The 26,855-nt window shown below is 60.7% G+C and overlaps 3 protein-coding genes and 1 long non-coding RNA gene across 6 annotated transcripts; 3 read left to right on the plus strand and 1 right to left on the minus strand.

The window, feature by feature from the left end:
* The first annotated feature begins 102 nt into the window (after nucleotides 1–102).
* Nucleotides 103–10,701, plus strand: P4HB (prolyl 4-hydroxylase subunit beta). The gene is made up of 11 exons (XM_025859591.2): nucleotides 103–313; nucleotides 1,067–1,273; nucleotides 3,030–3,163; nucleotides 3,335–3,472; nucleotides 7,527–7,631; nucleotides 7,814–7,939; nucleotides 8,093–8,293; nucleotides 8,585–8,705; nucleotides 8,814–8,995; nucleotides 9,067–9,153; nucleotides 9,786–10,701. Exons 1-11 carry the CDS (start codon nucleotides 163–165, stop codon nucleotides 9,864–9,866), a joined length of 1,533 nt encoding a protein of 510 aa, XP_025715376.1. The 5' UTR covers nucleotides 103–162; the 3' UTR covers nucleotides 9,867–10,701.
* A 1,898-nt stretch (nucleotides 10,702–12,599) lies between these two features.
* LOC141371334 (uncharacterized) lies at nucleotides 12,600–16,230 on the minus strand. Its single transcript, XR_012376218.1, has 5 exons — nucleotides 16,091–16,230; nucleotides 14,049–14,218; nucleotides 13,856–13,932; nucleotides 13,218–13,342; nucleotides 12,600–12,882 (listed from the first exon to the last, which is right to left on the minus strand). It is a non-coding gene; the product is annotated as an uncharacterized lncRNA (long non-coding RNA).
* Nucleotides 15,205–16,647, plus strand: PPP1R27 (protein phosphatase 1 regulatory subunit 27). Its single transcript, XM_025859930.2, has 3 exons — nucleotides 15,205–15,523; nucleotides 15,619–15,769; nucleotides 16,087–16,647. Exons 1-3 carry the CDS (start codon nucleotides 15,334–15,336, stop codon nucleotides 16,208–16,210), a joined length of 465 nt encoding a protein of 154 aa, XP_025715715.1. The 5' UTR covers nucleotides 15,205–15,333; the 3' UTR covers nucleotides 16,211–16,647.
* Nucleotides 16,648–16,905: 258 nt separating this feature from the next.
* MCRIP1 (MAPK regulated corepressor interacting protein 1) lies at nucleotides 16,906–25,299 on the plus strand. Of its 3 annotated transcripts, none has more exons than XM_025859936.1 (5): nucleotides 16,906–16,954; nucleotides 23,176–23,231; nucleotides 23,325–23,443; nucleotides 24,101–24,202; nucleotides 24,386–25,299. In XM_025859936.1, exons 2-5 carry the CDS (start codon nucleotides 23,224–23,226, stop codon nucleotides 24,448–24,450), a joined length of 294 nt encoding a protein of 97 aa, XP_025715721.1. In that variant the 5' UTR covers nucleotides 16,906–16,954; nucleotides 23,176–23,223; the 3' UTR covers nucleotides 24,451–25,299. The 3 variants fall into 3 exon arrangements, with proteins under 3 accessions (XP_025715721.1, XP_025715720.1, XP_073742054.1); XM_025859935.2 differs by lacking the exon at nucleotides 16,906–16,954 and adding an exon at nucleotides 19,273–19,467; XM_073885953.1 differs by lacking the exon at nucleotides 16,906–16,954 and adding an exon at nucleotides 22,721–22,825.
* The last annotated feature ends 1,556 nt before the right edge of the window (nucleotides 25,300–26,855 follow it).

Genomic DNA, 26,855 nt, shown 5'->3' on the forward strand with positions numbered 1-26,855 from the left:
GCTTTGAAGGCGGGCCCCGAAGCCCGCCAGCCAATCGTGCGCGGGTACGGGCGGGCGCGCGCGCGGCGGCGGTCGGGCTTATAGGGGCGGGGCGGCCCGCGCGCGCTCTCGTGGCCTCGCTGTCCCGGCGGCGCCAACCGAAGCGCCGCGCCCGCTGCCGACATGCTGCGCCGCGCTCTGCTCTGCCTGGCCCTGGCCGCGCTGCCGCGCGCGGGCGCCGCCGCCCCGGAGGAGGAGGACCACGTCCTGGTGCTCCACAAGGGCAACTTCGAGGAGGCGCTCGCGGCCCACAAGTACCTGCTGGTGGAGTTCTGTGAGTGCCGCCGCCCGGGCCGGGCCGCCGCGGGGCGGGGACGGGGCGCTGCGGGGCCGGGGGCTCCAGGGCGCGGGAGGCTCCTCCGCGGGGCCGCTGTCAGCGTCCCGGGGACGCCCCTCCGGCCCGGGCGGACCCTGGGGGTGGCCGCCGGCCGCCTGGCAGGATCCCTCTGTCGGCCCGGGAGAACGGGGCGGACCCGGGCCCCACCCCGGAGCGCCGCGCCCCTGCCCGCGCTGCCTTCCCGCGGCGTGTCACGCAGCGTGCAGAAGCTGTGCGTTTGTGAGAGCGGACGGCCCGTCCGGGGCGGGGGGCTGGGCCCGGGGCGGCTGCTGGCCTTGGGCGAGGGGCAGCCCTGCCCCCGCTGAGCGCGGGGCTCGCACGCGCACGACGAGGTTTCGCTGTGTGCACCGGCGCTGCGGCGCTAGCCTCTTGGCCGCCCTGAGTTCCCAGAGGGCAGCCCGGGGACACGACGGCCCTTGCTGCCTGCAGGGGACAGGAGGGGACCCCTCCTTGGAGCGTGCCCTGTGCTGGCTGTGGGAGCAACAGGGGTGTGGGTGCGGGCTTGTCGTTTGTGCCCTCTGTCCCGATATTGCCTAAGAGCGTGGAGCTATCAGCTCAGCTGTGTGTTTTCACAGGGGCTTATCTCTGTGAGTAGATAAGGCTTTTATGGAAGGAAGTATGCAGGAGAAGGCAAGGGGAGCAGTGGAACTTGGTCAGTGCCGCTTTTTAGCACCCCATTTTCTTTTTCAGATGCCCCTTGGTGTGGCCACTGCAAGGCTCTGGCCCCCGAGTACGCCAAAGCTGCTGGGAAACTGAAGGCAGAAGGTTCGGAGATCAGGCTGGCAAAGGTCGATGCCACGGAAGAGTCCGATCTGGCCCAGCAGTATGGTGTCCGTGGCTACCCTACGATCAAGTTCTTCAAGAACGGAGACACAGCTGCTCCCAGGGAGTACACAGGTGTGACTGCCACGCCGCCCGTAACTGCCTGCAGGCCGTGGAACATACTGAGGGGCGGGGACGGGAACCCGTTCTCAGTCCAGTTCAGCCTCTCAGGCTCTCCTGAGGAGTGTTCTCCCATCCCTGCAGAATCTCGTGGGTGGAGAGGGACAGCCATCAGGGGTGGATGGCAAGCTGAGGCTTGTCCTAAGGTTGACCAGTGAGGAGAGGAAGGCTGGGGCCCTTGGGACCACACGGAGCAACAAGTGTAGTGAGGGCTAACTCAGGTGTGCCAGCCGCCAAGCCGAGTGCTGCCGAGTGACAGGCTGGCATCACTCACCTGTATGGCGGAGCTCTGTGCGGCAGGAGCTCTTGTGGCCGGCCACGTCTGGGGCTGCCTCCTGCGGGCTGGGCCCCTCTGTGGCCTGGTAGGTCCTGACGAGAGGAGAGACTTTTGTCTATGGAACCGGTTCTGTGGCTCTCCTGTCAGAATGCTCTGGAGCAGCCTAGTTAATCCTGACGCCAGTGACTCTGGTCTCCTTCCCAGGCTGCTGTTTTATTGTTCCCACGTTCACTTGTGTTCACTTTTGGAACAGGAAGCTCACAGTTCCCATGATCCCATCACTGACACGTAGCTTTGGCGCATGAGACAGCTACTCTCTTAATTCCACCTGTAACTGTTGACTCAGCTCTGAGCTGCCACTCAGGAGAATCTTTTTTTTTAAAGATTTTTTATTTGCTTGACAGAGACACAGCGAGAGAGGGAACACAAGCAGGGGGAGTGGGAGAGGGAGAAGCAGGCTTCCCACCGAGCAGGGAGCCCGATGGGGGGCTCGATCCCAGGACCCTGGGACCATGACCCGAGCCGAAGGCAGATGCTAAACGACTGAGCCACCCAGGCGCCCCAAATTTTCTTTTTTTTTTTAAGATTTTATTTATTTATTTGACAGAGAGAGATGCAGCGAGAGCGGGAACACAAGCAGGGGGAGTGGGGGAGGGAGAAGCAGGCTTCCCGCTGAGCAGGGAGCCCGATGCGGGGCTCGATCCCAGGACCCTGGGACCATGACCTGAGCCAAAGGCAGACACTTAACGACTGAGCCACCCAGGCGCCCCTAGGAGAATCCTTTTAAGTGTGAGCTTCCGCAACTTTCTCATGTTGGACCAGGTAGCCAAACTGAGGGGGAAAAGTGATCGGCCTCAGTTGCAGGAGGAGCAGACTTCTAGCTTTTCATTTGTCTGCCCTGGGTGGTACACAGGCGCATGATCGCTCTCGTCTGCTAGTCTGGGAGGCTTGTGCGGTAGGCCACCCCACAGACAGGGACACCTGAGTGGCCTGGATGCCCAAGGCCAGCTGGAGCTCAGCCTGTTTTCACAGGGAAAGCTGGTGTTTAGCTGACTTACTAACCAGCCTTTTTTTTTTTCCTTTTTTTTAAAAATTCCATTACATCTTTAATTAAGACGAGGCCACTGGGGGAAAGTGTGTGTGTGTGTGTGTGTGTGTTTAATGAGTTTAAATTCAGAGAGATTCATAAAATGCAGAGGGACCGGAGAAAGAAAATGAATTGTCACACTATTGCCCAGAGGTAGCCACTGCCTTTCCCTTGCTCCAAACGCCATCAAAGCTGCTCAGGTGCACAGAACAGGCTTTTTAGCCCTAGGATTTGCACAGGTGTGTGGAAAGAGAAGCGCCTGCTCTGGTTTTGGCAGAGAGCTCAGAGGAGAATGGCAGGGAGGGTGGGCCCTGGTTCTCAGTGGAACCGCATGTGTTTGGGCACAGCCGGCAGAGAGGCCGAGGACATCGTGAGCTGGCTGAAGAAGCGCACAGGCCCTGCTGCCACCACGCTGCCCGATGGGGCCGCTGCAGAGGCCTTGCTGGAGTCCAGTGAGGTGACCGTCATTGGCTTCTTCAAGGTAGAGGCTTTGGAATTTCATCTCGGGGCCTTCCCCCTCTGTCTCCCCATCCCCCCGTTGTGGGAGGAGTGTTCCCTGTGGCCTGGGCACTGCGGTCTGTCCTGCTGCTGACCCCGGCAGGGATCCTCGGTGTCAGGGTGCATGGCCGCCTCTGCTTCTTCTCCTCTGTAGGACGTGGAGTCGGACTTTGCCAAGCAGTTCTTGCTGGCAGCAGAGGCCATCGATGACATACCTTTTGGGATCACATCCAACAGTGATGTGTTCTCCAAATACCAGCTCGACAAGGATGGGGTTGTACTCTTCAAGAAGGTGAGTGGCCCTCCCGCGGCCCCACCCCGGGTGGTGAGCTGCTGGTGGCGGGGGGATTCTTTCCTTATTGCTCCCAGAGCTTGAGGACCTTGCCCAGGCAGCGCTGGGCCGCCAGCTAGACTTATCAAGGGCCCATTTTGCAACATCAGACCATAGGAGGCACTTAGACAACGGCCTTCAGACTTTGCGCTGTGGGCTCTTTGTTCTGGGTCGTGTGGCAGCTCCAGGGCCGTGTTTTAAGCACAGCCGCTTTGCAGGGTTAGCTCTTTTCAAAGAAACTGGTAAAACATATATAGCAAACTGTGCTATCTTAACTGGTTTTGAGCATAGGATTGTAAGTCCATGGTGTTAGTTACGTGGACACCGCTGTGTGAAGTGCACTCCTGTTTCCACGAGCTTTTTGCCCACCAGAAATGGACTCGGGAGTGTTGGCTCTTGGGAGAGCGTTCCCAGCGCTGGCCCAGCCCGACCTCCACACTGGGGGGGTCCTGGGCCACGTGCCTTTCGGTTGCCTGCGTGCCTGCACACGTGGCCTGGCTCACGTGTGCAGCATTACCATGGGGTCGCAGGAGTCTCTTGGTTTTTGTTAGCCACTAGACAGCCAGGTGGGCTGGCTGAACCCCCGTGATTTCGGAGTACAGCTGTCCTGCATTGGCCGGCAGCGTGTCCATGCTGTTCTGGTGGCACAGGCGGTGGAAAGGGAGAACGAGCTGAGAGAGCGAGGACAGAGGCACGTCCTCGGGGGTGGAGATGGGCCCTCTGAGTCCTGGTTCGTTCCCATGGTAGGAGGGCAGATTTAAAGCTCTAGCAAAGCCATACAGCGTGTGGTCAGAAGGGCCGGGTCCTGGGCTGGGGCCACCCCATGTGTGCGCCCCGTGTGGGGGCAGCCGGGCCGCGGTCAGCTCTGCTAACTCTCGCCTCTGACACCTTGCCAGGCACCGGCGGGAGGGGCGAGGGTGTCTCAGCCGCATGCCGAAGGACCGCGGACACCCAGGCTCGGGTGGCTTTCTTCCAGTGCCCTCGCCATCCCACTGTGTCTGCGGTCCGTCCTTTCTCAGAAGAACTCCAGACGGGGTCTGCTTTCTCCAAGGGAGCAGCGTTGTTAGATTAGCCAGTAGTCGTCGCTCGGGGGCTCAGGAAATCCCAGTTACGTGTGTGCTTGGGGGGGCCCGTGGGAGGCCCTTGGGCGTGGTGAGAGTCCTGGGTCCTGAGGTTGAGGCTGACAGAGAAAGGGGTTTCTCTGAGGCCACTGAGACCCATACGGCTTCCTGCGTCCACACAGTGCTCCCCTATCGCCCCGAAGACCCAGAGCACCAGTTTTCATGGAGGACCCTTGGTGCTCACATGTCCCTGAAGGTCTGCGGAGGCTCCACAGGCAGGAGCGCGGCGGGCGGGCTGACCGCCGTGTGCTTCCTTCCTGTGGTCCGTGCTTGCCGGGCACAGCCGACCCCCTTGGGTCTGATGCCGGTTGGGGGGCAGTCTTGAGCAGAAGCCCGGCAGAGCCCGGGGACTTGGTGCTGTGCAGGTGAGTTGTGGCTACAGCTGCGGTCCCGCGGGCCGCACCACGGCCGAGAGGGGAGAGGCTCAGGTCCAGCTCCCGAGTTCGTGCCGTGCTGCCTCCCGTCTTCCCACCACCATCCGGTTTGTTTTCCCCAATCTTTGCTTGTCCCCCTTCGTCCAGGCTGTTCAGCCCAGTTCCTCAGAGTGCGCTGGGTCTTCCTGTCTGCCCAGGGCCGTTAGGGGCGGCCTCGCTGAGCTGGGCGCCTCCCCAGCAGGACAGGGCAGGTGGGCTCCCAGGAGTGGCCAGTTGCCACTTGCTGGAAGGATGGAGTCTTGGGTTGTGGGTCACTGCCGGTGGACCTTTGGTTTGAGAGCTACTTTCTGTCTTTGTCATGGTGTTTGCGTTTTCTTTTTTATTCTTTGAAGCTGGAGGGTTAGGAGTGGCTGTGGGGCTAGCCCTCTCCTCCACTGCCTGCAGCGTCGAACCTTTTGGGGACGTTTGTCGTTGGAGCCTGAGGGAGCCAGCCTCTGCTGCTGTCCCTAGCTGAGTGAGGGCGGGCTGGCTGCTTTTCCCCAAAGTAGACGTGAACATGGTGGGATGTGGCACCGTCACTGAGAAGATTGTGTCTCGAGACAGATGGCATGCGGCAGGGCTGTTCTTCGGGCCTCGGCGTGAAATCGGGCAGACCGCTCACAGCGTGTGGGTGGAGACACAGTTCTGGGGGAGCGGGGGTTACTGTGGCCTATGCCTCTCGTAGGGGCTCACAGCATGCCTGGGCAAGCACGCCTGGTGGAGCCAGGCCTCCTGGCCTTGGCCTCTCTGCCTCCATTCCCTCTCCTCTGCCCCAGGTTTGGGGAGGAGGAAGCAGGCTTCAGCTTCATCTGTGGGGGGGGCTCCCAGTGCCCAGCCTTCCATGTGGTCTGACTCAGCCACTGTCGTGGTCAGGCTGAAGCTCAGGCTCTAACGGAACGATGGCAGGAGCAGGGAGTGGCCACCTGCTCTTCTAGAAGTTCCTTTGGGGAAGCATAGAGGGAAATGACTGGGAAGAAAAGGAGAGTAGTTTCTCTCCCTGGGTCTGATATGACAGTTCAGAGGGAATGACAGAAGGTTCACCTGTACTCTCCCCTGGGCAGGCTCGAGCAGAGCATCAGCCTGTCTGCGTCTGGAGTGGTGTCTGCGCACCCCATCTAGAGCCAGGGCTGTGGCTTGGCTGCAGGGCCCCCCTTGGGCCTCTCTGGGCAACAACCGCAGCCTTCCAGCTTCGGGCCCCAGGACTCCTCGAACTCTTCATGTTATTGGGGATCCCAGAGAGCTTCTGTGGCCGCAGATTGTTCCTATTGATTTTTATTGGGTCAGAAATCACAACTGAGAAATTTTTTTTTTCCAAATATTTTATTTATGGGGCGCCTGGGTGGCTCAGTTGGTTAAGCAACTGCCTTCGGCTCAGGTCATGATCCTGGAGTCCCGGGATCGAGTCCCGTATCGGGCTCCCTGCTCGGCGGGGAGTCTGCTTCTCCCTCTGACTCTCCCCTTCTCGTGCTGTCTGTCATTCTCTCTCTCTCACAATAAATAAAAATCCTTTTAAGATTTTATTTGAGAGCGGCAGAGGGAGAAGGAGAAGCAGGCTCCCCGCTGAGCAGGGACCCCCCCCCCCCCCAACGTGGGGCTCAATCCCAAGACCCCAGGATCGTGACCTGAGCCGAAGGCAGACGCTTAACTGACTGAGCCACCCAGGCGCCCCTAAGATTAATGTTTTAAACACCTTGTTCATCCAGAGGTGCCTGGCTGGCTCAGTCGGTGGAGGGGGTGACTCTTGACCTCAGGGTCGCGAGTTCCAGTCCCAGGCTGGGCGTGGAGGCAACTTAAACCTCGTTCATTCAAAATAACAGGGTGCCTGGGTGGGTCCATTGTTAAGCGTCTGCCTTCAGCTCAGGTCATGATCTCAGGGTCCTGGGATCGAGCCCCGCATCGGGCTCCCTGCTCAGCGGGAAGCCTGCTTCTCCCTCTCCCACTCCCCCTGCTTGTGTTCCTACTCTCGCTGTGTCTCTATCAAATAAATAAAATCTTTAAAAAAATAACAGTTATCACAAGTTAACAGTCTTGTGAAAGTTGGTTTTTCCCAGATGATTGCCCCTGAGTGGTGACTGTTTGGTTTCTGCCAGTCACTAACGTCTGCCTGGTGGAGGGATCCCTGGCTGACCTCCCTCTGTCAGGACATCCCTCATCACTCTGCTTCCATCCAAGGGCACAGCACGCTTGGGAGAGAGCGTGTTCTGAGCGGGAGCAGGAAATTGCAGCCGCTCTGAAAGGCCCCACACTCTCCTCTTGGTGTCACTGTTGCCTGTGGGGCCGGACAGATGCTCTCTGCAGCCCTCCTCTGGCTTTGTTTTGTGGACAGAGGCATGTGGCTTCCTCTCCCCATTGCTCTCAGAAGCCCGGACAGGAAGGTGGCCGTCAGACTGCCAAGCCGGGGCTGCCGGGGGAGGGAGGGAGCTGAGGGAGGCTTTGGGAGCACCAAGGTGCTCATGGCCCTCTCCCTCTCTGCGTCCACAGTTTGATGAAGGCCGCAACAACTTTGAGGGGGACGTCACCAAAGAGAAGCTGCTGGACTTCATCAAACACAACCAGCTGCCGCTGGTCATCGAGTTCACGGAGCAGGTGTGGCTCTCCTGTGGGTCCTGTACCCTGGGGGGGGTGGCACGGGAGAGCCCCGAGGTCTCTGCTCCGGGACCCCCCACATACAGAACGTTGCATCGGTGGCCTTGTAGCTGTTGAGAGAATATCCTGTGTTCACGGCTCAGCTCATGGCTCACACCCAGTAATCTATGCTTATGACACAGACAGCCCCAAAGATCTTCGGAGGTGAAATCAAGACCCACATCCTGCTGTTCCTGCCCAAGAGCGTATCTGACTATGACAGTAAACTGAGCAACTTCAAGAAAGCCGCTGAGCGCTTCAAAGGGAAGGTGAGCAGCTCGCATGCCTGCCGCAGGCTGCAGGGCGGCCCAAGGGTCCCTCTGGCTCTCAGGACTGTCCCGGAGGGGACCTGGTGAAGTGGGGACCAGAAACTGCCTTCAGCCCTCAGCTTACCCTGCTTACCCTGCCTCTTCTCCCCCCAGATCCTGTTCATCTTTATCGACAGCGATCACACTGACAACCAGCGCATCCTAGAGTTCTTCGGCCTCAAGAAGGAGGAGTGCCCCGCTGTGCGCCTCATCACCCTGGAGGAGGAGATGACCAAGTACAAGCCGGAGTCGGACGAGCTGACAGCAGAGAGGATCGAGGAGTTCTGCCACCGCTTCCTGGAGGGCAAGATCAAGGTGGGGGGGCCGCATCCTGGCGAGGGGCTGGCCAGTGCTGGCCGCCGGGCCCTCAGGGCCCCAGGCTTCCTGTGGCCACAGGTGGAGGATGTCTACGCCTGAGTGGAGACCCCTGAGGATGGGGCCCCCTCCTGGTCCCCCTGCTTGGGGAGCATGGAGCAGCCCCGACCTCGCGGGCACGGCCCTCTCCCGAGGCTCCGTGAGCAGGTCTTGTCCTCTGAGGACAGCTGGGGGCCCCGAGGGCCAGTGGGGGCCCCGGGCATCCGTGACCCTGCCCTGCCTGCCCTCCAGCCCCACCTCATGAGCCAGGAGCTGCCTGAAGACTGGGACAGACAGCCCGTCAAGGTGTTGGTCGGGAAAAACTTCGAAGAAGTTGCCTTTGACGAGAAAAAGAATGTCTTTGTGGAATTCTGTGAGTGAAGCCCCTCCAGCTTCCCGGGTCTGGCCTATGAGGGCGTGTGCGCTGGGGGCGGGCGGAAAGCGGCGCTGGGCTCTGCGCCTCAACACGGCTCTCTTTCAGATGCCCCATGGTGTGGGCACTGCAAACAGCTGGCTCCCATTTGGGATAAGCTGGGAGAGACGTACAAGGACCATGAAAACATCATCATCGCCAAGATGGACTCGACGGCTAACGAGGTGGAGGCCGTCAAAGTGCACAGCTTCCCCACGCTGAAGTTCTTCCCCGCGAGCACGGACAAGACGGTGCGCTGCCGGCTCTGGGGGGGGTGCCGCCGCCCAGCTTCCTGCCTGACCCTCCCTCTCCCTCTCCACAGGTCATTGATTACAACGGGGAGCGGACGCTCGACGGTTTTAAGAAGTTTTTGGAGAGCGGTGGTCAGGACGGGGCCGGGGATGATGATGTGAGTGGGCGTCGGTGGGCGCCCTGGAGGGGCGTGTGTCCCTGGGCCGGGCAAAGCCACTCTTCCTGAGGAACACTCCGGATGGAGGCCTTTAGAAGGGTCTTGAAATGTTGACGTTTGCTTGGGGCACTGTACACTCGTCCCATAAGGCTCCCTGCTAGCCGGGACTCAGAAGCTCCTCCCCAGCCGCTTGGCTGAGGTGTCCCGCCATGCAGCAGCTTAGGCCTGTCCAGTCGGCCTTGGGCAGCCGGGGCGACGCAGTGGGTTGTCCAGGCCAGAGCGTCTGCTGGGGGTGGGGCAGGGGCTGCCCGGAAGCGGCAGCAGGCCTGCCGCCGGAGTGTGCGCTGAAGCTGGCGGGGTGGACCAGCACGTGCTGCTGGGTCCTGGGGCTGTCACTGGCCCCACAGACCCTGGAGGCTGGGGTCCTGGGCTCCCCTCCTACCCTGTCTGCTCTGCAGAAGCTCCCCTGCACGTCTGCTCTTCGAGACCAGGGTTAGCTGCTTCCATCCGAATGGCCGGCTGGGTCCTGCTGTGCAGGGTGTGGGTGACGGGGCCGGGCTGTGCCACTGGCCCGACCATGCCCCTGCACGGCCCTTCCTGACGGGTTCCGTGTCCTCCCTCCCCCACCCCAGGATCTGGAAGATCTGGAAGAAGCAGAAGAGCCTGACCTGGAGGAGGAGGAAGATCAGAAAGCTGTAAGAGATGAGCTGTGACCTGGGCACCCCAGACACGACACCCCCGCGGGCAGCGTGCCCTGGCAGCGCGGCCTCCGAAAGCCCGGGGACCTTCACAGGCAGGAGGGAACACCGACCAGAAATGCAGGGAATTTTTCTGAAGCAACACTTCATCCTAACACGTGTAAATTTAGACCCATCTCTTCTGCTTTTCAATTTTTGGAAAGGGATTTCTCTCCAGGCCAGCTCACCTTGGTGGGCCGTTTTTTTTTTTTTTTTTTAAATTGTGATGTACTTTTTCGTACATGATTTTGTCCAAAGCGCTCGTTAAAATGTCCTGGAATCTCATGCAGGTGAAGTCTCCTTCCTATTAGGTTTATACTATCACTTTAAAAAATTCCACTTGTGGGATTTTGAGACATTTTTGGACGTCAGGGTGTCTGTCCCACTGTGGCCGGGCCTCCCTGGAGACTCCTGTCCCCTGCGTGGGGAGGGGCCGGGCCAGGCTGGACGGCTCCCTCTCACCTCGTGCCGGTGTCGCCGTGACGGAGCGTGGCTCTCATGTTGTTGGCTTAAATGGAGACGCTGGGTCTCTGTCACGGGGGGCCTTTTACGACTGCAGGGGGTGGTGGGTGCCGGCTGAGCCCAGGACAGACCTGGGCAGCTCCCCTGCCTCCCCAAGCCAGGCTCCCCGGTGCTCTGACTTCCAGTGCCACCTGAGGCCTGCGGCAGGCAGAACCAGAACCCTCCATTCCCAGGCTAGGAAACGGCCAAGGGTGCTTGAGCCGAACCACGTGTGGGCCGTTCTTCAGCCATTTCTACCACGATATTGGAATTGAACACATTGGCCAAATAAAGTTGAAATTTTACTACCTCTTGTCTCTGCTGTATGAGCTCTCCAGGCCACAGGGAATGGGCTGGGGTCAGGCCTCTCCTTGTCGGGGCACCTTTCTTGGAGCATGGTGCTTCCACGGGAGCTACAAGCATGTCACAGGTCACCAAGCGCACACGGCCAGGCTGCTTTGGCTTTATAGGGATGGGTGTCCCGGTGCTGTCCTGGGGCATCTAGTGGCCACTACATGAGTGCTGCTCCACGTGGAGCCCACCCAGCCAGCGCCTTGTCTTCCTGCCACCACAGAGCCTGACGAGAAGCTGGCTGCGTGAGCTCAGAGGTGGGTGAACTGATAGCATTGCTACGCTTACCACCGAGCCTGCACAAATCAGGGTCCGTGTTAAATCACACAGGTTTTAAAATGTAATTTGACTTCTAGAACCTCAGCTTGCTTGTAGTTCACGCTGAGAAAAGAACAATTGGAATTGGTTTTCCTACAGACAGGAAGCGTAGCTGTCGGGCTGGGCAGACGGCACTTGTGAGCCTGACTTGGTGACTCCTGGGGGTCCTGGGGAGCTTGGTGGCACCTGTCGGCCCCTCTCGAGAGCAGGACCGCACGGGGGCTGGCAGGACTCCCATGGTTGCCCGGCCATCGCCACCTGGTGCTTTGCATCTGTTGGTCTCTGAGCATGTCTACAGTGGCAGGTGGGACCGGAGGGCCACCTGCTGACACCCTGGCAGGGAATGGACGTGGACATACACAGTCCACCTTAGGTCAGGGACAGAGCACACAAAGCTAGGTTTCCAAGGAGCCCTGCCTGCCACTGCACGAGTCCCACCAAACCCTCCAGCCCCGACTTGCCCCCAGAATAGGAAGGACACATGCATTGCTCGATCCCCGGCCCCCCAGCTCTGATGCCCGTGAACGGGTCGGGGCTTCCCGGGGCCGGTGCGCAGCAGGAGACACGTGCCCGGAAGATGTGCTGTGAACGTGGTTCTCCCAGTGTGTTCTCCGCCTACTCTCCCGGCCAGAGGCCCATGTGCCTGCCCTTGCCCTCCCTGCTGCCAGCAGCCCAGGTGAGCGGTCCACAGCCAGTGTGCCCGGAGGACCCAGCGTGAGCACCCTGGGCGGCGCCAGCCAGGCCTTCTGCCCCTCCTCCAGCTCAGCGGCCCTGGTCCTTGGGTGGCCTGTGCCTGCGCTGGCTTCCAGCTCGTCCACTCCAGGGTTCATGCGTGTGGTGCCGACACAATGAGACACGTCTCCAAGGAAAGGCGAGCTTGGGCACTTTAGCTTCTGTAGGAGGAGGGTGGCAGCCCTGCCCTCCAAAATGTGAGCTGTTCCCCCAGGGGGACACATGGACTCCCGCGGAGGAAACCAGCACGGAACAAGGCCATCAGAAATCACAGCTGGGGTGGGAGGCTGAGCCCAATCCTGTGCCCCCTGCCCCAGTGATGGGTGTGAGTGACCCTGAGGACCCAGAGAGCGGGGGGCCAGGCGCAGCTGCCCAGCACTGCTGTCATGTGTTCCGGGCAGGGCGGGGGGTGGGGAGGCAGTGAGTCACCCATACCTTCCCTCTTTCGCAGAGGCAGCTGATTAGCACATTCCAGGGCCTGGATCTGCTGGGAGGCTGTGGGGTGGAGTCCAAAACCTAGCAGGGCTGGTGGATTAGCAGGCAACTTTGCACGCTTAGGGGGGTCAGTTAAGGCTTAACAGCCCGGGACATCCCAAACCTCCCTGTCTTCCTCCCCCCGCCCCCTTCTCTCCTGCTCTCTCCAGGTGCTGAGAAGCTTCAGTCCCGGAAGTGCACCAGCCCCTGGAGGTCCTCCGGCCTCAAAGCCTGCTGGCAGGGAAGGGGCCTGCTGTGGGCCTGCACCCATTCTCCTAACAGGCCCTCCAGCTCCTGGCTTCTGCCGGATGCAAAGCCTGACCAGTTGTGTTCCTCCGACTCTTCAGAGTGAGCTTTTTGGATTCATTGTCTTACTTTGCTTTAGTCCTCTACAAGGCAGAAGCCCAACATTGTACAAACCAGGTCACTCCACGAGTCCATGTGGGCGTCAGGGACCAAACTGGATCAAAACAGGTTTGGTTCTACTGTGGTCGCATGAGAGATAGACTTTGCGAACAATCTCAGGTCAGATGCTCACCCCTGCTTCTGACGGAAGGTTTCCAAATGAGATGCCTCAGGTCATGCCCGTGGTTTAGAGGACAGTCCCATGTCCTCGCTAGAATAAAAAAACACATTAAGGGACGCCTGGGTGGCTCAGTTGGTTAAGCGACTGCCTTCGGCTCAGGTCATGATCCTGGAGTCCCGGGATCGAGTCCCGCATCGGGCGCCCTGCTCAGCGGGGAGTCTGCTTCTCCCTCTGACCCTCCCCCCTCTCATGTGCTCTCTCTCTCTCTCATTCTCTCTCTCTCAAATAAATAAAATCTTAAAAAAAAAAAACCACATTAAGTACCTTTCAGGGGATCTGTTGTGACTGGGGGGCTCTGGGCACCCGTCCCTTCTCTGATCCAAATGGAAACGCCAAAACCACAAACCCCCAAGCTCTCAGCTCACCTTAGTTGGGTGGACCAAGGGGTGCATCATCGGGGTTGCCAACAGGCTGGCGCTTGGCCTGTCTCTAGCCCAAAGCCGGGTCACTCTCAGGAAGGGCTGCACCTTTGGCAGCCTCATCCAGGGTTCTGCGAGGGCAGACAGAAGTTCCCATGACACCAGAATAGGCAATCTTCACATCAAAGGAAAGTTCTGTCTCCTGGAAACCAGCCAGAAGAAGCTACACTGACTCCGCCCAAGTGACCAGGAGTTAAGATCACCTGGCACCATCCTCTGAGCCCTGGAGTACAGGGACACTGGGCACCAGGCCTGTATGGGGGCCCTGGCAGGGCCTGGGCTGAGAGGGGGGGTTCCCGTGGGGCTGGACCGGCCAGCAGCGGGTGGGGGCTCTGAGGCAGGCTGGGGAACCCTTGTCAGGGCAGGGAGTCTGTCTTAGGCAGTGCCCTGTTTCTCCACAGCATTTGGCCCAAGGCTTTGCACCTAGAGGGTGTTAAATACATTTGTTGATTCAGTTTTTTTGGATCAAAACCAGCCTAGTGACGCAAGGCTGCTGGTAAGCAGGCTGCCTGCCCCTCCCAGTGCCCGTCAATCCGGCCTGTGTCCTCGTTCAGGACTTGGGTGACCACCCAGGGGTATCTCACCAATGTCACGGGTTGAACTGCATCCCTCCAATATTCCTGTGTTGAGGTGTTAACCCCCAGAACCTCAGGCGGTGATCCTATTTGGAAATACAGTGGTCACAGATGTGATCAGTCACGATGAGGTCATGCTGGCAGAGGGGGACCCTAATCCGATGACTGGTGTCCTTATAATAGGTGAAATCTGGACACACACCTGCACACGGGGAGGAGATGATGTGGACGTGAAGAGGCCGAGACGGTGCGATGTGTCTACGAGCCAGAGAACACCAAGGACCACCCCCAGAAGCCAGGACACGGGCCTGGAACAGACTCTCCCTCCGAAGGAACCAAGCTGCTGACACCGTGATCTTGGACTTGTGGCCTCTGGAACCACAAGAAAATAAAATTTGTTTAAGTCCCCAGTCTGGTACTTTGTAACACCAGCCCTAACACGTGCTGCAAGGGCTGTCCCCAACCCCACGGGCGTGCTCCTGGGTGTGTGCGCCCATGTCTCCTGCCTCTTCTCTCCACTGAAGCCGAAGCCGCTTCCAGACGGTGGCTACAGCAGGGAGACAGCTACTGCTGGCTCAGTCTGCTGGGCACCTCCGTAGCACCCCACTGGTTACACTCTTGCAGGCGTCTGGGTCAGCAGAGCATGCCCCCATGGGATGTGATGGCCCATCTGGGGAGCAGACTGGATGCTCTCTTAAGTGGGAGCACATGTGCCCTTGGCAGAAAGTGGCAGGAGCCTGGAAGCAGGGGAAGGGTGGGCGGCAGGGACATGGGGCTGGAGGGAAACAGGGGCATTGTGGGGAGGGCTTCCTGGTGGGCAGCATGGGCTGGGCAGGTGGGACCGGAGGCATTTATTTAGATTCCAACCCGGGAAATTTCTGAGGAGGAGGGCAGAGTGGCGCAGGCCCGACGGAAGGTGACAAGTGACCGGGAGGGATACAGGTAGGGCAGGGCCTTCTCTGGCATGGTCAGCCCCTTGCTTTCCAGGAGGTGGAAGCAGCCACCCTCACCAGACATCGCGGCCTTTTCCCTGAGTTTCCAGGCCTTGGGGAGATGCCTGGGCCCTCCCCACATCCTTGGTACCCGCTCGCCTTCCCCATGGGTCCTGTCTTTCTAGTGCTTTCTCCTGCTCTCTGTAAGGCACCTTCTAGGCCCAGCTGTGGGGCAGACAGCAGTGGCCAGGAAGGATCTGACCCCTTTGGCCGGGGCACAGCAACAGGTGGGCTGAAAGATGAGCCACTAAACATGATCCTGAGCGCAGGGCCAGAGCTGCTCCGTTTCAGCCCCTCCCAGCGTGAGCATGACTGCGCAGCTTTAGCTTTATATAGCGCCGTGGGTCCTATATAAGGGGGAAGTGCCCGGTCACAGGGAGCACAGGGGCGGCGGCAGCGCTGGAGGAGACTGCATGTGCTGTCCGATCCAAGCCGGACACGTCCCTTCCCCGAGCAGCAGGGTCCCCACGAGGCGGACCCGCCACAGCACCCAGGATGCCCAGCAGGACCAGCCGCTACGCCCGATACAGCCCACGGCAGCGGCGCAGGCGGCTGCTAGCCGATCGCAGCGTGCGCTTCCCGAACGACGTCCTGTTCTTAGACCACATCCGCCAAGGGGACCTGGAGCAGGTAGGCCGCTTTATCCGGGCTCGGAAGGTCGCCCTGGACACCATCCACCCCTCAGGTGAGTGCCTGTGGGGCCAGCGCAGTGTCTACGGGGTGTCAGGGGAAGGTCTCAGCCTTGACCCCTCCTGCCCTGCTCTGCCTTGCCCTGCGCAGGCCTGGCCGCCCTGCACGAGGCTGTGCTCTCTGGAAACCTGGAGTGTGTGAAGCTGCTGGTCAAATACGGGGCTGACATCCACCAGCGGGACGAGACTGGCTGGACACCCCTGCACATCGCCTGCAGCGACGGATACCCAGACATAGCCAGGTGAGAGGCTTAGGCCAGGGGCTTCGTCCGAAATGCTCTGGCCTCAAGTGGCCTCCAGGATGTGATCTCCCAAAAGATGGCCCTGGGAGTACAGCTAAGAAAGAACCCTAAGAGCTTCTAGAATCTCCTTTCTGCCCTCTTCCCTAGAGCAAAGTGGAAAAGTCAGCCATTGTTTCTGGAGGGTCAGATTTCCTCCTCTTCACCCCTCCTGGAAAATTTTTAAAAAAGGTGTACCTCAGGACTCCAGCCTGCACCCCTGGGGTTGGGGTGAGAGCACCCTCCGGGCCACCTCCCCACTGCCAACCTTTGCACCCCAGGTACCTCATTTCCCTGGGGGCCGACAGAGACGCAGCCAACGACAATGGAGACCTGCCCTCAGACCTCATCGACCCAGACTTCAAGGACCTGGTGGAGCTCTTCCAAGGGACCAAGATGGACTGAGCCCAGCCCTGCCCTCCCAGGGCTCTGGCCCTCCCTAGAGAAGTTGGGTGCCCACCTCCCCCAGGCGCTTGCACCTGCCCTATCGGTCCGGCCAGGACCCCCGTACCTGGGCACAACCCCCACCCCGCACACTTCTGGCCTGGCTTTTTCTTCAGGTGAATTTTTTATTGTGACACTTTTTACTTTTTCAATAAACGTCATTCCCTAGCCCCTGGTGGTAGCCTGATTACTGGGGACGGGACGGTGCCAGTTCCCCCGCTTCCGGTGGTCAGCAGGCCCTGCTATCCATGCCAGGCTTGGGGGTCCAGGGGACAGCGCCAGCGCAGCGAGCCAGAATCTCGGGGCTCCCGGCTCTGAGGTCTCCGACCGCGCCAGCCCCGGACCCCCAGGACCCCGCCGTCCCCAGGCCCTCAGCTGCGCTCCCCGGGGCTCCGCAACCCCAGACACCGCCGCTTCCGGACCCCACCCCGCTGCCCCCGCGCCCCCTGCCCCGCCGGCTGCTCAGACCCCGCCGGCCCGGCCCCCTCCCTACTCCGCGTCACGCCGGCCCAGCGCAACCCGGGGCGCGGGCACCGCCACTCACCCCACCGGCCTCAGGCCCCGCCCCCCGAGACCCCGCCCCCGCCGCCAGGCGCGCGCCGGCCGTCACGTGGCCCTCACGCTCCCCGCGCCTGCGCCCGCTGCGGTGACGTCACTTCCGGCCGGGCCCCTGCTGGCGGCGGCGGCGGTGGCAGAGCGGGCGAGGTGAGGCGAGCGCGGGGGCGGGGGCGAGGGCGGGGGCGAGGGCGGGGGCGGGGCGGGCGCGGCCGGGATCCGCCCCGGCGCGGCGGCTGGCGAGGGGAGGGCCCGGGCGGGGTCGCGGAGGGCCGGGGGCGTGCGACCCGCTCGGTCCGCCGCGCCCGAGCCCCTGGGCCTGCTGCGGGGCGCGCATCCCGCCGCGGAGGGTGCGGCGACGAGGGGGCGTGGGGACGTGGCGGGGCCGGTCCGCGCCGGGCCTGGGGACCGGGCGCCCCATGTCCCCCGGGGCGCTGGGCTGGGAAGGAGCAACCAGGGGCCCGCCCTTTTCAGTCTCTGAAGCAGCCGCCGCGGAGGTGGACAAATGTCCTGCGTTCCCCGTTTTCCAAAGGGAACGTTCCTGGGGCTGCTGCGTGGCTCTTGGAATGCAGCTGGCCAGGCTCCCCCCCGCGCAGTTTTCCCTTCTTTCCGTTATCCAGCCTTTCCCACAGTCCCCGGCCCCGCAGGCCAGGTGGTGCGGGGCTAGGTGCAGGGTGGAAAGGGGGTAAGATGGGCCCGGCCCTCAGGGAGCTAGCTCCCTGGGCTGCAGGACCTGACTCCGCCCACGGGCGCTGCCACCGTTGGTGGTGGACAGAGTGCCACCAAGGCGTGCAGGGCCGACGGGGTGGAAGCCGCGCGCGCGCGTGTGTGTGTGTGTGTGTTCTGTTTCTAATTACAAAAGCAGCCTGGGTTGTGACAAAGTTCAGGGGGTATGGAGGGGTGCACGTCCTGTCCTCGGGCCAGCCCCAGGTCGGCTTTCAAGAACAGGTGGTCTTTTAGCTGAATCCCAAGGATGAGTAAGACCCTACTGGGCGGAGCGGACACCTTGAGCAAGGGCCCCTGAGTGGGCAGTGGGGAGCGGCGAATGAGTTCTGGGTAGGGAGCTTTTAGAGAGGGGTGGGGGTGGGGAGGAAAAGTACAGGAGCCCTGTCCGGCAGGACATAAGCTTGAATCGGGGTGAGCTGAGGGGATGGTGAGCTTTCTGGGCCCCGGGGGTGGCGGGTGCGTGCGCTCAGGGCTGTTGCTTGGAATGGGAGCTGCTGCCGTCAGCCAGGAAGGAGGGAGAGGGTGCAGGGCTTAGAGGTTTTGCCCCTGGGGTCTTCAGGGGAATGCCCCTGTTGGGTATCCAGTACTGCAGTATTCTGGCACCTGCTTGGATAGTAGATTATTTTCTAGAAGTCTTAATGGCTGAAACTGTTGAGTACCACAAAGACACAGAGTATCATGGGAAAGTGGAATCTAAGAAAACATGAGTATCAGAGATTCCAAAGGAACGCAGAATGACCACCATTTGCATCATTGATTCTAACTCCAGAATACTCATTGTCACTTTTCTGAGCAAGAGTGTCCTTTCCTCTCCTGTTCTTAGGCATATGGCTGTGTGTTGGGAAAGAGTCTGAGACTGGGGGATTGACGGCTGGGCTTCGGGTCCTCCCATGCCCTGCCTCCCCCCAGGAGGTCTCGGAAAGTCCTCGGTTCCCGTGCAAGAGCAAGGTTCAAACCTTATCCATCCCGAGAGACTCCCTCCTTGTCTTAGCAGAACCACATTGATGTCAGGGCTGTCCAGGGACCTGCCAAAGGGTGCCAGCAAGGGCATCGGTGGGCTCTGGGGTGCTCAGGTCAGCTGAGCTGTCTGGGCCTGGCCCTGCCTGCTGTGGCCCTGGAGGCCCAGATCCTGGGAGTCACTGGGGGTTCAGACCCTCCTTTGCTGGATGGCAACTGCTTGCTGGTGGCACTGCTGCCTTTTCACACGTCCTGGACATTCCTGGGCCTCTACCTCCATGTGAATGGGCTGCCTGTGCATTTGGGGTGCCCAGCACTGTCCTAGACCGTGCTTCTCCCAGAAGTGCCCAGTGAGCGTCCTTGGGGGGCACCTTTGGCTTAGGTGAGTACTCTGAGGCCCAGAGAGGGAAGGAATTTCCCTGGGGGCAGCAGAGCAAGGATGGATGACCTCCAGCCACAGAATGGTTCTCGACCCTGCCGTGTGCCTAGCACGTAGCCACCAGCTGCTGTGAGCTCGATAGCCGTGGACAAGGGTCAAGCCCTGCAGAGTGCACAGCGCGAGGGCAGCAAGTGGTTCTCTGTGGTGACAGCAGCTGGCAGAGGTGGTTCTGATTCAGAGTGTTTGGGGGTGGGCTGCAGCCCAGCAGTCAGACACACCTGAAGGAATAGATTGGGCCAGACTGAGGGCTTGATTGCATTAGAGGGTCCAGGGTGTGCAGAGCGGGGGAATTACTTGGGGAGGGGTGTCAGGACTGGGGTAGGGGGATGGTGGTCGGACAGGGGGTGGCTGGAAATGGGAAGAGGTAGCTGGAGAGCACATTGGAGGCTCTGGGAAGGATGGCCCTGGGCTTGCCGACGGTGGGATCGTGGGCTGAGGGGAGACCGTCGTTGCATCATTAGACCTGAGGCACCAGTGACTGAGCTGCCCTTCACATCATGGTCACCAAGACTGGAAGGATGTTGCAAACATCAACATGCTGGTAATTGCCAGATGCGAACCTATTACTTTTTTTTTTCTTTTTAAGATTTTATTTATTTATTTGACAGAGAGAGACCCAGCGAGAGAGGGAACACAGGCAGGGGGAGCAGCAGAGGGAGAAGCAGGCTTCCCGTCGGGCAGGGAGCCCGATGCGGGGCTCGATCCCAGGACCCCGGGATCATGACCTGAGCCGAAGGCGGACGCCCAACGACTGAGCCACCCAGGCGCCCCAGAGCTGAGGAAATAATTGTGCCTCTAGTCCTTGTGAACAGAAGAGGGAAAGCAAATGAGAGAAAGGAGGGAGGTGGTTTAGGAAGTGGGGAAGGCCAAGTACTCTTTGACTGGGGCCTCCTGCCTGCCCTCCCCTAGGCTGCTGCCCCTGCCCCTCATCTGTGCACCAGGTCGCCGTCCTGCTGGAACTGGAGGCTCCGTGGTCCTCCATGGCTCGGCCTGTCTTGCTAGGTGTCCTTGGCACTCCTCCAGGCCCATGCCACTCTCCCCAGCACTCTGGTCACCTGGCCCCTCCACACCTGCCTCTTTCGTGGCCCTGCTCAGCACTTTCCCCTGGCAGTAAACATGCTCAGATGTCCCTCTGCTTCGGCAGACATGCCCCGTGGTCAGCCCGGCCTCATGCCTCCCTCCGTAGCTGCTCCTCACAGACAGGCAGACCTTGGCTGACTGCCCCCTTCCTCCCCTTACTCCACTGAGACCCTTCCTGCCGAGGTCAGTGGAAATTTTGTCATGCTGGTCCAGTGGTCACTCAGGTCCAGGTTGTACTCCAGCTGTCCCCTTAGATTTCTCCCGTTGGAGCCTCTGTGGTTGGTCTTCTGCTGGGGTTTGCTCCCAGTGGACCTGTGTCCCCAGGCTTCCATCCTCTGTCCTTTCGGGTCAGTTCCTTTTGCTCAGCCTCAGTGCTGTGATTTGCCTGTTCTTGCCGTGGTTCGTGCTTCCAGCTGAGTCGTCTTCGGTGGCAGGAGCGGGCTCGACATACACCCCCTTCTTTAGTGGCTCTTCCTTTGGGTGCTCCTCTGGCCACTCCCGTTCCCCTCCCAGCGGCTGCATGGCCCTTGTCTCGGGCACGCACCCGGGACTGGGTTGGCTGTCACTGTCGGGGGTGCATATGGATTGCTTTTTTTAATGGAAACTTTTTTTGGCCTCAGGATTGGAGTCCCAATCACCATAGGAGGTGAGGAGGGTGAGTGAGTGGCAGGTCACTGTCCCTTCTGTCAAGCAGCAGGCCTCTGGCCTCTCAGGAGGCTTCTTCAGGAGAAGTTCCTGGTGCCGCCGAGTCCTGCCAGGTGGTGGGGTCTCGTGGGGGTGGGGCCGGTACAAGATGTTGGAGATAAAGGCCCAGGGGAGCGAGGCTGAGCGGACCGTTTTCTCCAGTCTGGGAAGACAGGTTGGTAGGACACAGGCCATAGCAGTCGGCCTGGTGGAGTATGATCTTCTGCTGGGAAAGGAGGCAGAAGGTGGCTGCTTTTCAAAATGTCATATTATTTGTTCTTCAGGCCCCCAGGCTGTGAAAAGCTGCTGAATGTGTGATGTGAAGTCGCTTCCCTGTCCAGTTTGTCCAGGGTACCAGAAACCTTAACTGAAGTAGGATGTCCATACGGGAGGGCCTTTGTTGACACATGCACAGGCCTGGGACAGGGACTTCATCATGCTGCTGGTTTAGGCAGGAAGCCCCGTGGGCAGCGGGGCTGGGTCCTCCGTGTGGGGACCGAGTGCTCTCTGGGTCCGGGGCTTAGGTCACAGGCACAGCTCCTGCAGGCTGGCTACTCTGGGGCCAGCCCAGGTTAGGCCTTGGGTCTGCAGAGACAGGAGAAGGTGAGGCGTCCATGTGTGTGCAGGCAGGGTGACGGGAGCCGAGAAGGGGTGAACACGTGAGTCAGCCAGAGAGGGTGAGCGGGGGACCCTAAGACAAGGCCACGTGCCCACAAAAGCCGGGTGATGCCCGGAGGCTGCCCTGAGGGGAGAGGCCCGCAGCAGGGTGGGTGAGGTGGGGAGGGCAGGTGCCCTGCAGCAGGGGCCTCTGGATTGAGAAAGACAAACTGCAGGAGGACTAAGAGCACCTGGGCAGGAGGAGAGGCAGGCCTGGCCGAGGGCAGGCGAGGGCCGGCCGGTCCTCCTGGTTCCTCCAGCCTGTCACGCGTCACGTAACTGGAGCTTTCTTCCTTGCCCCACTGCTGACAGCCCTTTGAGTTTCCCAGGGTGTCCTTAGGCCTTTCCCCCTGCCTGAGTGTTTGGGGGGCTGACGTCTGGGAGAGAGGACCATGGGCAGTGAGACCCCTGAGTCCAAGGAAAGAGAAGTCCCTTTGTGAGGGGCTGGGCTTCTGCAGGGTGGGGTGGGGTGAGACGTGGGCTGCTGTGTGTCTTCCAGGAAGCTGGTTTTATGCTCTTTTGTGCTTCTCGTCTTGCTGCCTGGGCTTGTGTTTACCTGTGCAGGTGTTCAAAGGCTGGATCCTTGATGACATGACTGAATAAACCAGAGAGCAAGGACCCACAGCAGCCCACCCGTCTGGCCCTCTGGGAAGGGCTGCATCTTCATGCTCTGGGTTCCAGGAGGGAGGGGGAAAGAGACTCCTGTGCTCAAGACGTCCCTCCCACTGCCCCCAGTACCTAGGGTCGTCTGTTCTGGGGCCAGGCCAGGCGTGGGACTGGCCCCATGTAGGCGGCTTCCTTACTCTGTGCTCTCTTGTTAGCCAGAGAGAGGGGACACCGTTCCCTAGCTAGTTTGAGACTGAGCCTACAAATACCGACCCCCAGGACACCTGGGTGGCTCCGTTTTTATGCATCTGCCTTCAACTCAGGTCATGATCCCAGAGTCCTGGGATCGAGCCCCACCTCGAGCTCTCTGCTCAGTGGGGAGCCTGCTTCTCCCTCTCCCTTTGCCTGTCACTCTTCCTGCTTCTGCTCTTTTTCTGACAAGTAAGTAAATAAATAAAATCTTAAAATGAAAAAAAAATTCTGACCCCCCCCCCCCCCCCAAGGGCTACAAAATCTGAGCTGACAGAGAGGCTGTAAACAGGCGGCACCCTGGGGTCTTGGTGCCTGGGTCAGGCCCAGGAGCTTCTTCCAGGCTCACACTTTTCGCTAGCCTCCTGCCCTGTTGGGTCCTATCCAGGGCCCTGACTTGCTTGTGCCCTGGCCTCCGGGACCAGGAAGCTGGGCAGGTTCCCTGCACCCCCTGGGCCTCATGCTCTTTTGGGCTCCTGACCATGAAGCCCATCCCTGTTTTACAGATGGGAACCAGGCTCAGTGGAGACAGCACGCCAGGCCCTGCAGGCAGAAAGGGCAGAGTCAGCGTTCACTGGGGTCTCGCTGCAGCTCTCCCCTGCAGACCCAGACTTCCCTGAGAGGTGTTCATGACTCTGGAAAGGGAATCTGGGCATTGCTGCTGGCGCCATCCCAAGCCACCTGACTTGGGGGGAAGGGGCTCCCTGGGTGGCGGTGGTCCAGGGGCTGGGGGCTGCCTGGAACGAAGGTGCTCTGAGTTCAGGGGCAGGTTGCTGGCCCCCAGCCTCCATCTGGTTGACTGCCCGGATTGTGACCGGGCCTCACCCCCGAGGGGATCCCAGGTAGGCAGTGAGCCCACAGCAGTTTGGCATCAGCTTGTGGGAGAAGGTGGGCCCCACACCCCTTCCCACTCTGAAGCCCCCACGGAGAGGGTGACTCTGTCACACTCCCAGGGTCTGGGCTTCCCTTTTAGAGGCCGAGGGGACCCGCCAGTGGAGCGCAAGGACCAGACACTCCCGCAATGACCAGGTGGGTCTTAGGCGGTGGAGTGGCCTCCCCCGGGGGGCAGGGGGTGGGCCCCACTCTGTCCCCAGCCCTTCCTTACCTGCTGGGCCCTCCCAGTTCCCCTGTCTCCAGAGTTGTCTACAACGGCAAGAGGAACAGTAGCCCTCGCTCTCCCCCCAGCAGCAGTGAGATCTTCACCCCGGCCCATGAGGAGAATGTGCGCTTCATTTACGAAGGTACGTGGGGCGCCCCCAGGCAAGACTGGGGCTCCGAGAAACTCCCCGGAGCCCCCTTCCTGCCTTTCCAGGGTATAGGCTCTCCCCCCACCTTTAGGGGCTGTGTCTGGTGAGGAGGCCCAGTTCTGGTCATGGGGGGCAGGCAGCGCCGAGGGGAGGAAGCATCGGAGCGGGTCAGGGTGACTCCAGGGCGGGGAACCGCTGTGGAAGACGGGACGGTGATGCGCTCCGGGAGGACCCGGGCGTGTCGAGAAGTGGTGTGGCCGGTGGGCTGCGTGAGCACGCGTGCACCCTTGTCCGTGAGTGACACGTGTGCCCGGAGGTGGGAAAGGTGGTGCGCCTGAGCAGAGGATCGAGAGCTGACGGGTCCCCTGTGTTTCTGTGAGTGCAGCCCTGGTCGTCGTACGGACGAGGGCAGGCCTGCTAGGAGCCAAGTTGGGGGGGCAGGGAGCAGACACGGGGTGCTCTGAGGACAGCCTCAGGTCAAGAGCAGGCCAGGTGGGGGCTGAAAGCCGTGAGGGAGGGGGCGGGGGCCAGGGGCAGGGGCTACCAGGGTGCTCTGAGGGCTGGGGAGGTGTGAGGGCACTGACCGCTCGGACTCTGCCTGGCTACCCAGCCGTGCTGGGGGCTCTGAGGCCACCCCCTTGTTTTTCGCAGCCTGGCAGGGCGTGGAGCGAGATCTGCGGAGCCAGATGTCAGGCAGCGAGCGGGGCCTGGTGGAGGAGTATGTGGAGAAGGTCCCTAACCCCAGTCTGAAGAGTGAGTAGAGGAGATGACTTAGGAGGGAGGGGCTGGCCGGGGGCGGGGGGGGGGGGGGGGGGGCTGGAAGGCGGTGTGGCAGATTGGATCAGGTCCCAGGGCTTCCAGGGGCAGGTGCGGGACGGGGGGCCCAGACCTTGCCTCTCCATCCACGCCGCCACTGACCGCTCTGTCCCCTGACAGCCTTCAAGCCCATCGACCTGAGTGATCTGAAGCGCCGGAACACGCCGGACGCCAAGAAGTCCTGAAGCGCGTGGTGTCCCTCCCCTGGCCTCTGGGAGACCCAGGCGCCGCCTGATGTTGGTCTCCTGCGGGTTCGGCTCCTGGGAGGGGGAGGGGCTGTAAACCCCAGGACCAGGAGGGGCATGATTGATGGCCAAGGCCTGCCCTTCCCCCCCGAGCCCCCTCCTTTCTTCTCAGGGGGTCTCAAGCTGCCCTGTCACTGGGGGTAGGGGGGCCTGGGCCCTACCAGCCCCTGCTCCCCCCGGAGTTGCATCTCTGGAGCACCTGCTCTGCCTGCCCCCACCCCAGGGCCTTGACTGACTCCTTTCCACTTCCCACCACCTTCCATTGCCTCCCCCCAGCCCCTGACCCCCCCCCCCAGCCACTTCCAAGGTCAGGAGGGAGACAAGGGAGCCTCTGCTGTCTCCCAGGCTGGTGGCACTGGGCTTGTCCGTGAGGTGGCCAGGAGGCAGGATGAGGGTGGCCCCTCTCATACCTGTTGTGTATCCCCCACCAAGCCTTGCTGCTTTTCTGGGCTGGACACCTTGGGGAGCATCTAATCCTTCACCCCGTTGTCCAGCCTGGCCCCTTCCTTCCCTGCATCAGCTTCAGGATGGCACCAGCTCTCCAGGCCTGGGATGCCACTGAGCACCCCCTCACAAAGGGTCTTGGGCAACCAGGCCTAGCCCCTTGCTCTCTGCGGCCCTGTGGCCACAGCAGTCCCCTCGGGCGGGGGCATGAGGCCGACCCTGGCCCTGTACCATGTGCTGGGATGGTCACCAGGGTCCCCTTTTCTTCCCATGCCCTCTAAAACGCAAGTGTCTGTGACTGGAGCCCAAGGACCAGTGAATAAAGGCAGGTGGTGTTGGATCGGCCCCTTGGTCTGTCAGGCCTCTGTCCCGGCAGCCTACACGGGGCTGAAGATCCAAGGTCAGACCCCTGAACCCAGAAATTCCGTCAGATCCCTGGGTCCCTGGAGCGGGGCTCAGGCCTCGGGGTGGGGGGTGCAGTGGGAGGTGGAGGTGGGGGTTTCTGGAGGGGAGAGGCTGAGGTGGCTCTCCTTTAGGGGACCATTGCCTTAGGGGTGGGGGCCCTGGAGGCAGTAGCCTCCCTCTGCAGCCCTGGACCTACACACTGAACGGGGGGGGGCGTGGCTTCTCCGCCATTCAGATGAAGGGGTGGCCGCCGGGCCCTGGGAGAGACCCGCGTGCGCTTGACCTTCAAACCTGGAAAGCCCTGGTAGGCCAGGCCCAGAGACGCCAAACTGGAATTTATTTTGGGAACATCCTTTCCTGGAAGAGTATTCTGGGGCCTACAGGTGACTTCAGGAGGCATCTTCCTCTGGGAGGTGCTTCCCAGGAACCGGGCACGGGAAGGACAGGTCAGGTAATAAGCAGCCGCCTTGGCTCGCTGCCAGTGGGTGCCGGTGATGGCAAGGCCCTGAGCCAAGTCTCTAATCACGTGGCCTTGTTTGCTCCCCGGGGACCTGCGGCGTGTTTTGCCGAGGCGTTTGAATGCCCCCAGCTACCCTCCCTCTCCCCCTGCACTAGCGGTGACACCCGTGGACCTGTCCACCCAGCCACCGCTGTGGGTGGACCACAGGAGATCCCTCAAAGGCTTTTCACTCAGTGTCCTGCCAACTTAGCTTTTGTGTGAAATGGAGGCCCTCGGCTTGTGGTCTTCCTGGTCTTTCTGCCGAGACCACCTGGGGGGGGTGGTAATGTGGTGAAGAGGCCACATGCTAGGAGGGGGGGTGGAGCTCAGACGGCGCTGGAGGAGGAGGCTCTGGGAGCAGGAAATGAGTGGGGGTGGGGGTGGATGGAGGCATGCTGGCTGGGCAGGGAGCCGTCCCTTCCCTAATTTGGGGTCCATGTGTCCCATTTGGAGATTTTGCCTAATGGGTGAGGACTCTGAGCGGTCATAAAGGGGGTCTCAGGGGCCAGGGGGAGGGGGCAGAACTGGGATTGGGGGGATGCTAGCTAGTAGGGAGGTCCTTCCGGTTGGTCTGGCCCAGCTCTCAGATGGGCGTGGGCCCTCTGGTCTGAGCCCCAGCTGTGCTGCCTGCCCCTCCCCATCTGAGGCCCTGGGGATCTTCCTGCAAGTGGCTGGAGACCTCTTACCTCTGCTACAGTGAGGGCAGTGAGCATCTTGATGGAACAGGGATGCTTCCATTACTCCATCACATTGTAGTCTGCACATGTGCATGTCCCTAGTTCATTCAGTGTTGGTAACTCCATGGGGCAAGTTTTATTACCCTATCTTTACCTCTTTTCAGAGGCTGGCCTTATTCAAATTTTAGGCTTTTAGTTTTATCAAAATTTTGATTTAGTAAATACCATGCACTCTGAGCATGTTTATGTGTATTGAGCATGAACAGTAATCTCCAAACATTTAATACCCAGCCCATGTTCCCCTTAACATCTAATTATGT

Source organism: Callorhinus ursinus, unplaced genomic scaffold (genome assembly GCF_003265705.2).
Source record: "Callorhinus ursinus isolate GAN/ISIS: 27379988/994484 unplaced genomic scaffold, GSC_fseal_2.0 scaffold68, whole genome shotgun sequence".
NCBI lineage: Eukaryota > Metazoa > Chordata > Mammalia > Carnivora > Otariidae > Callorhinus > Callorhinus ursinus.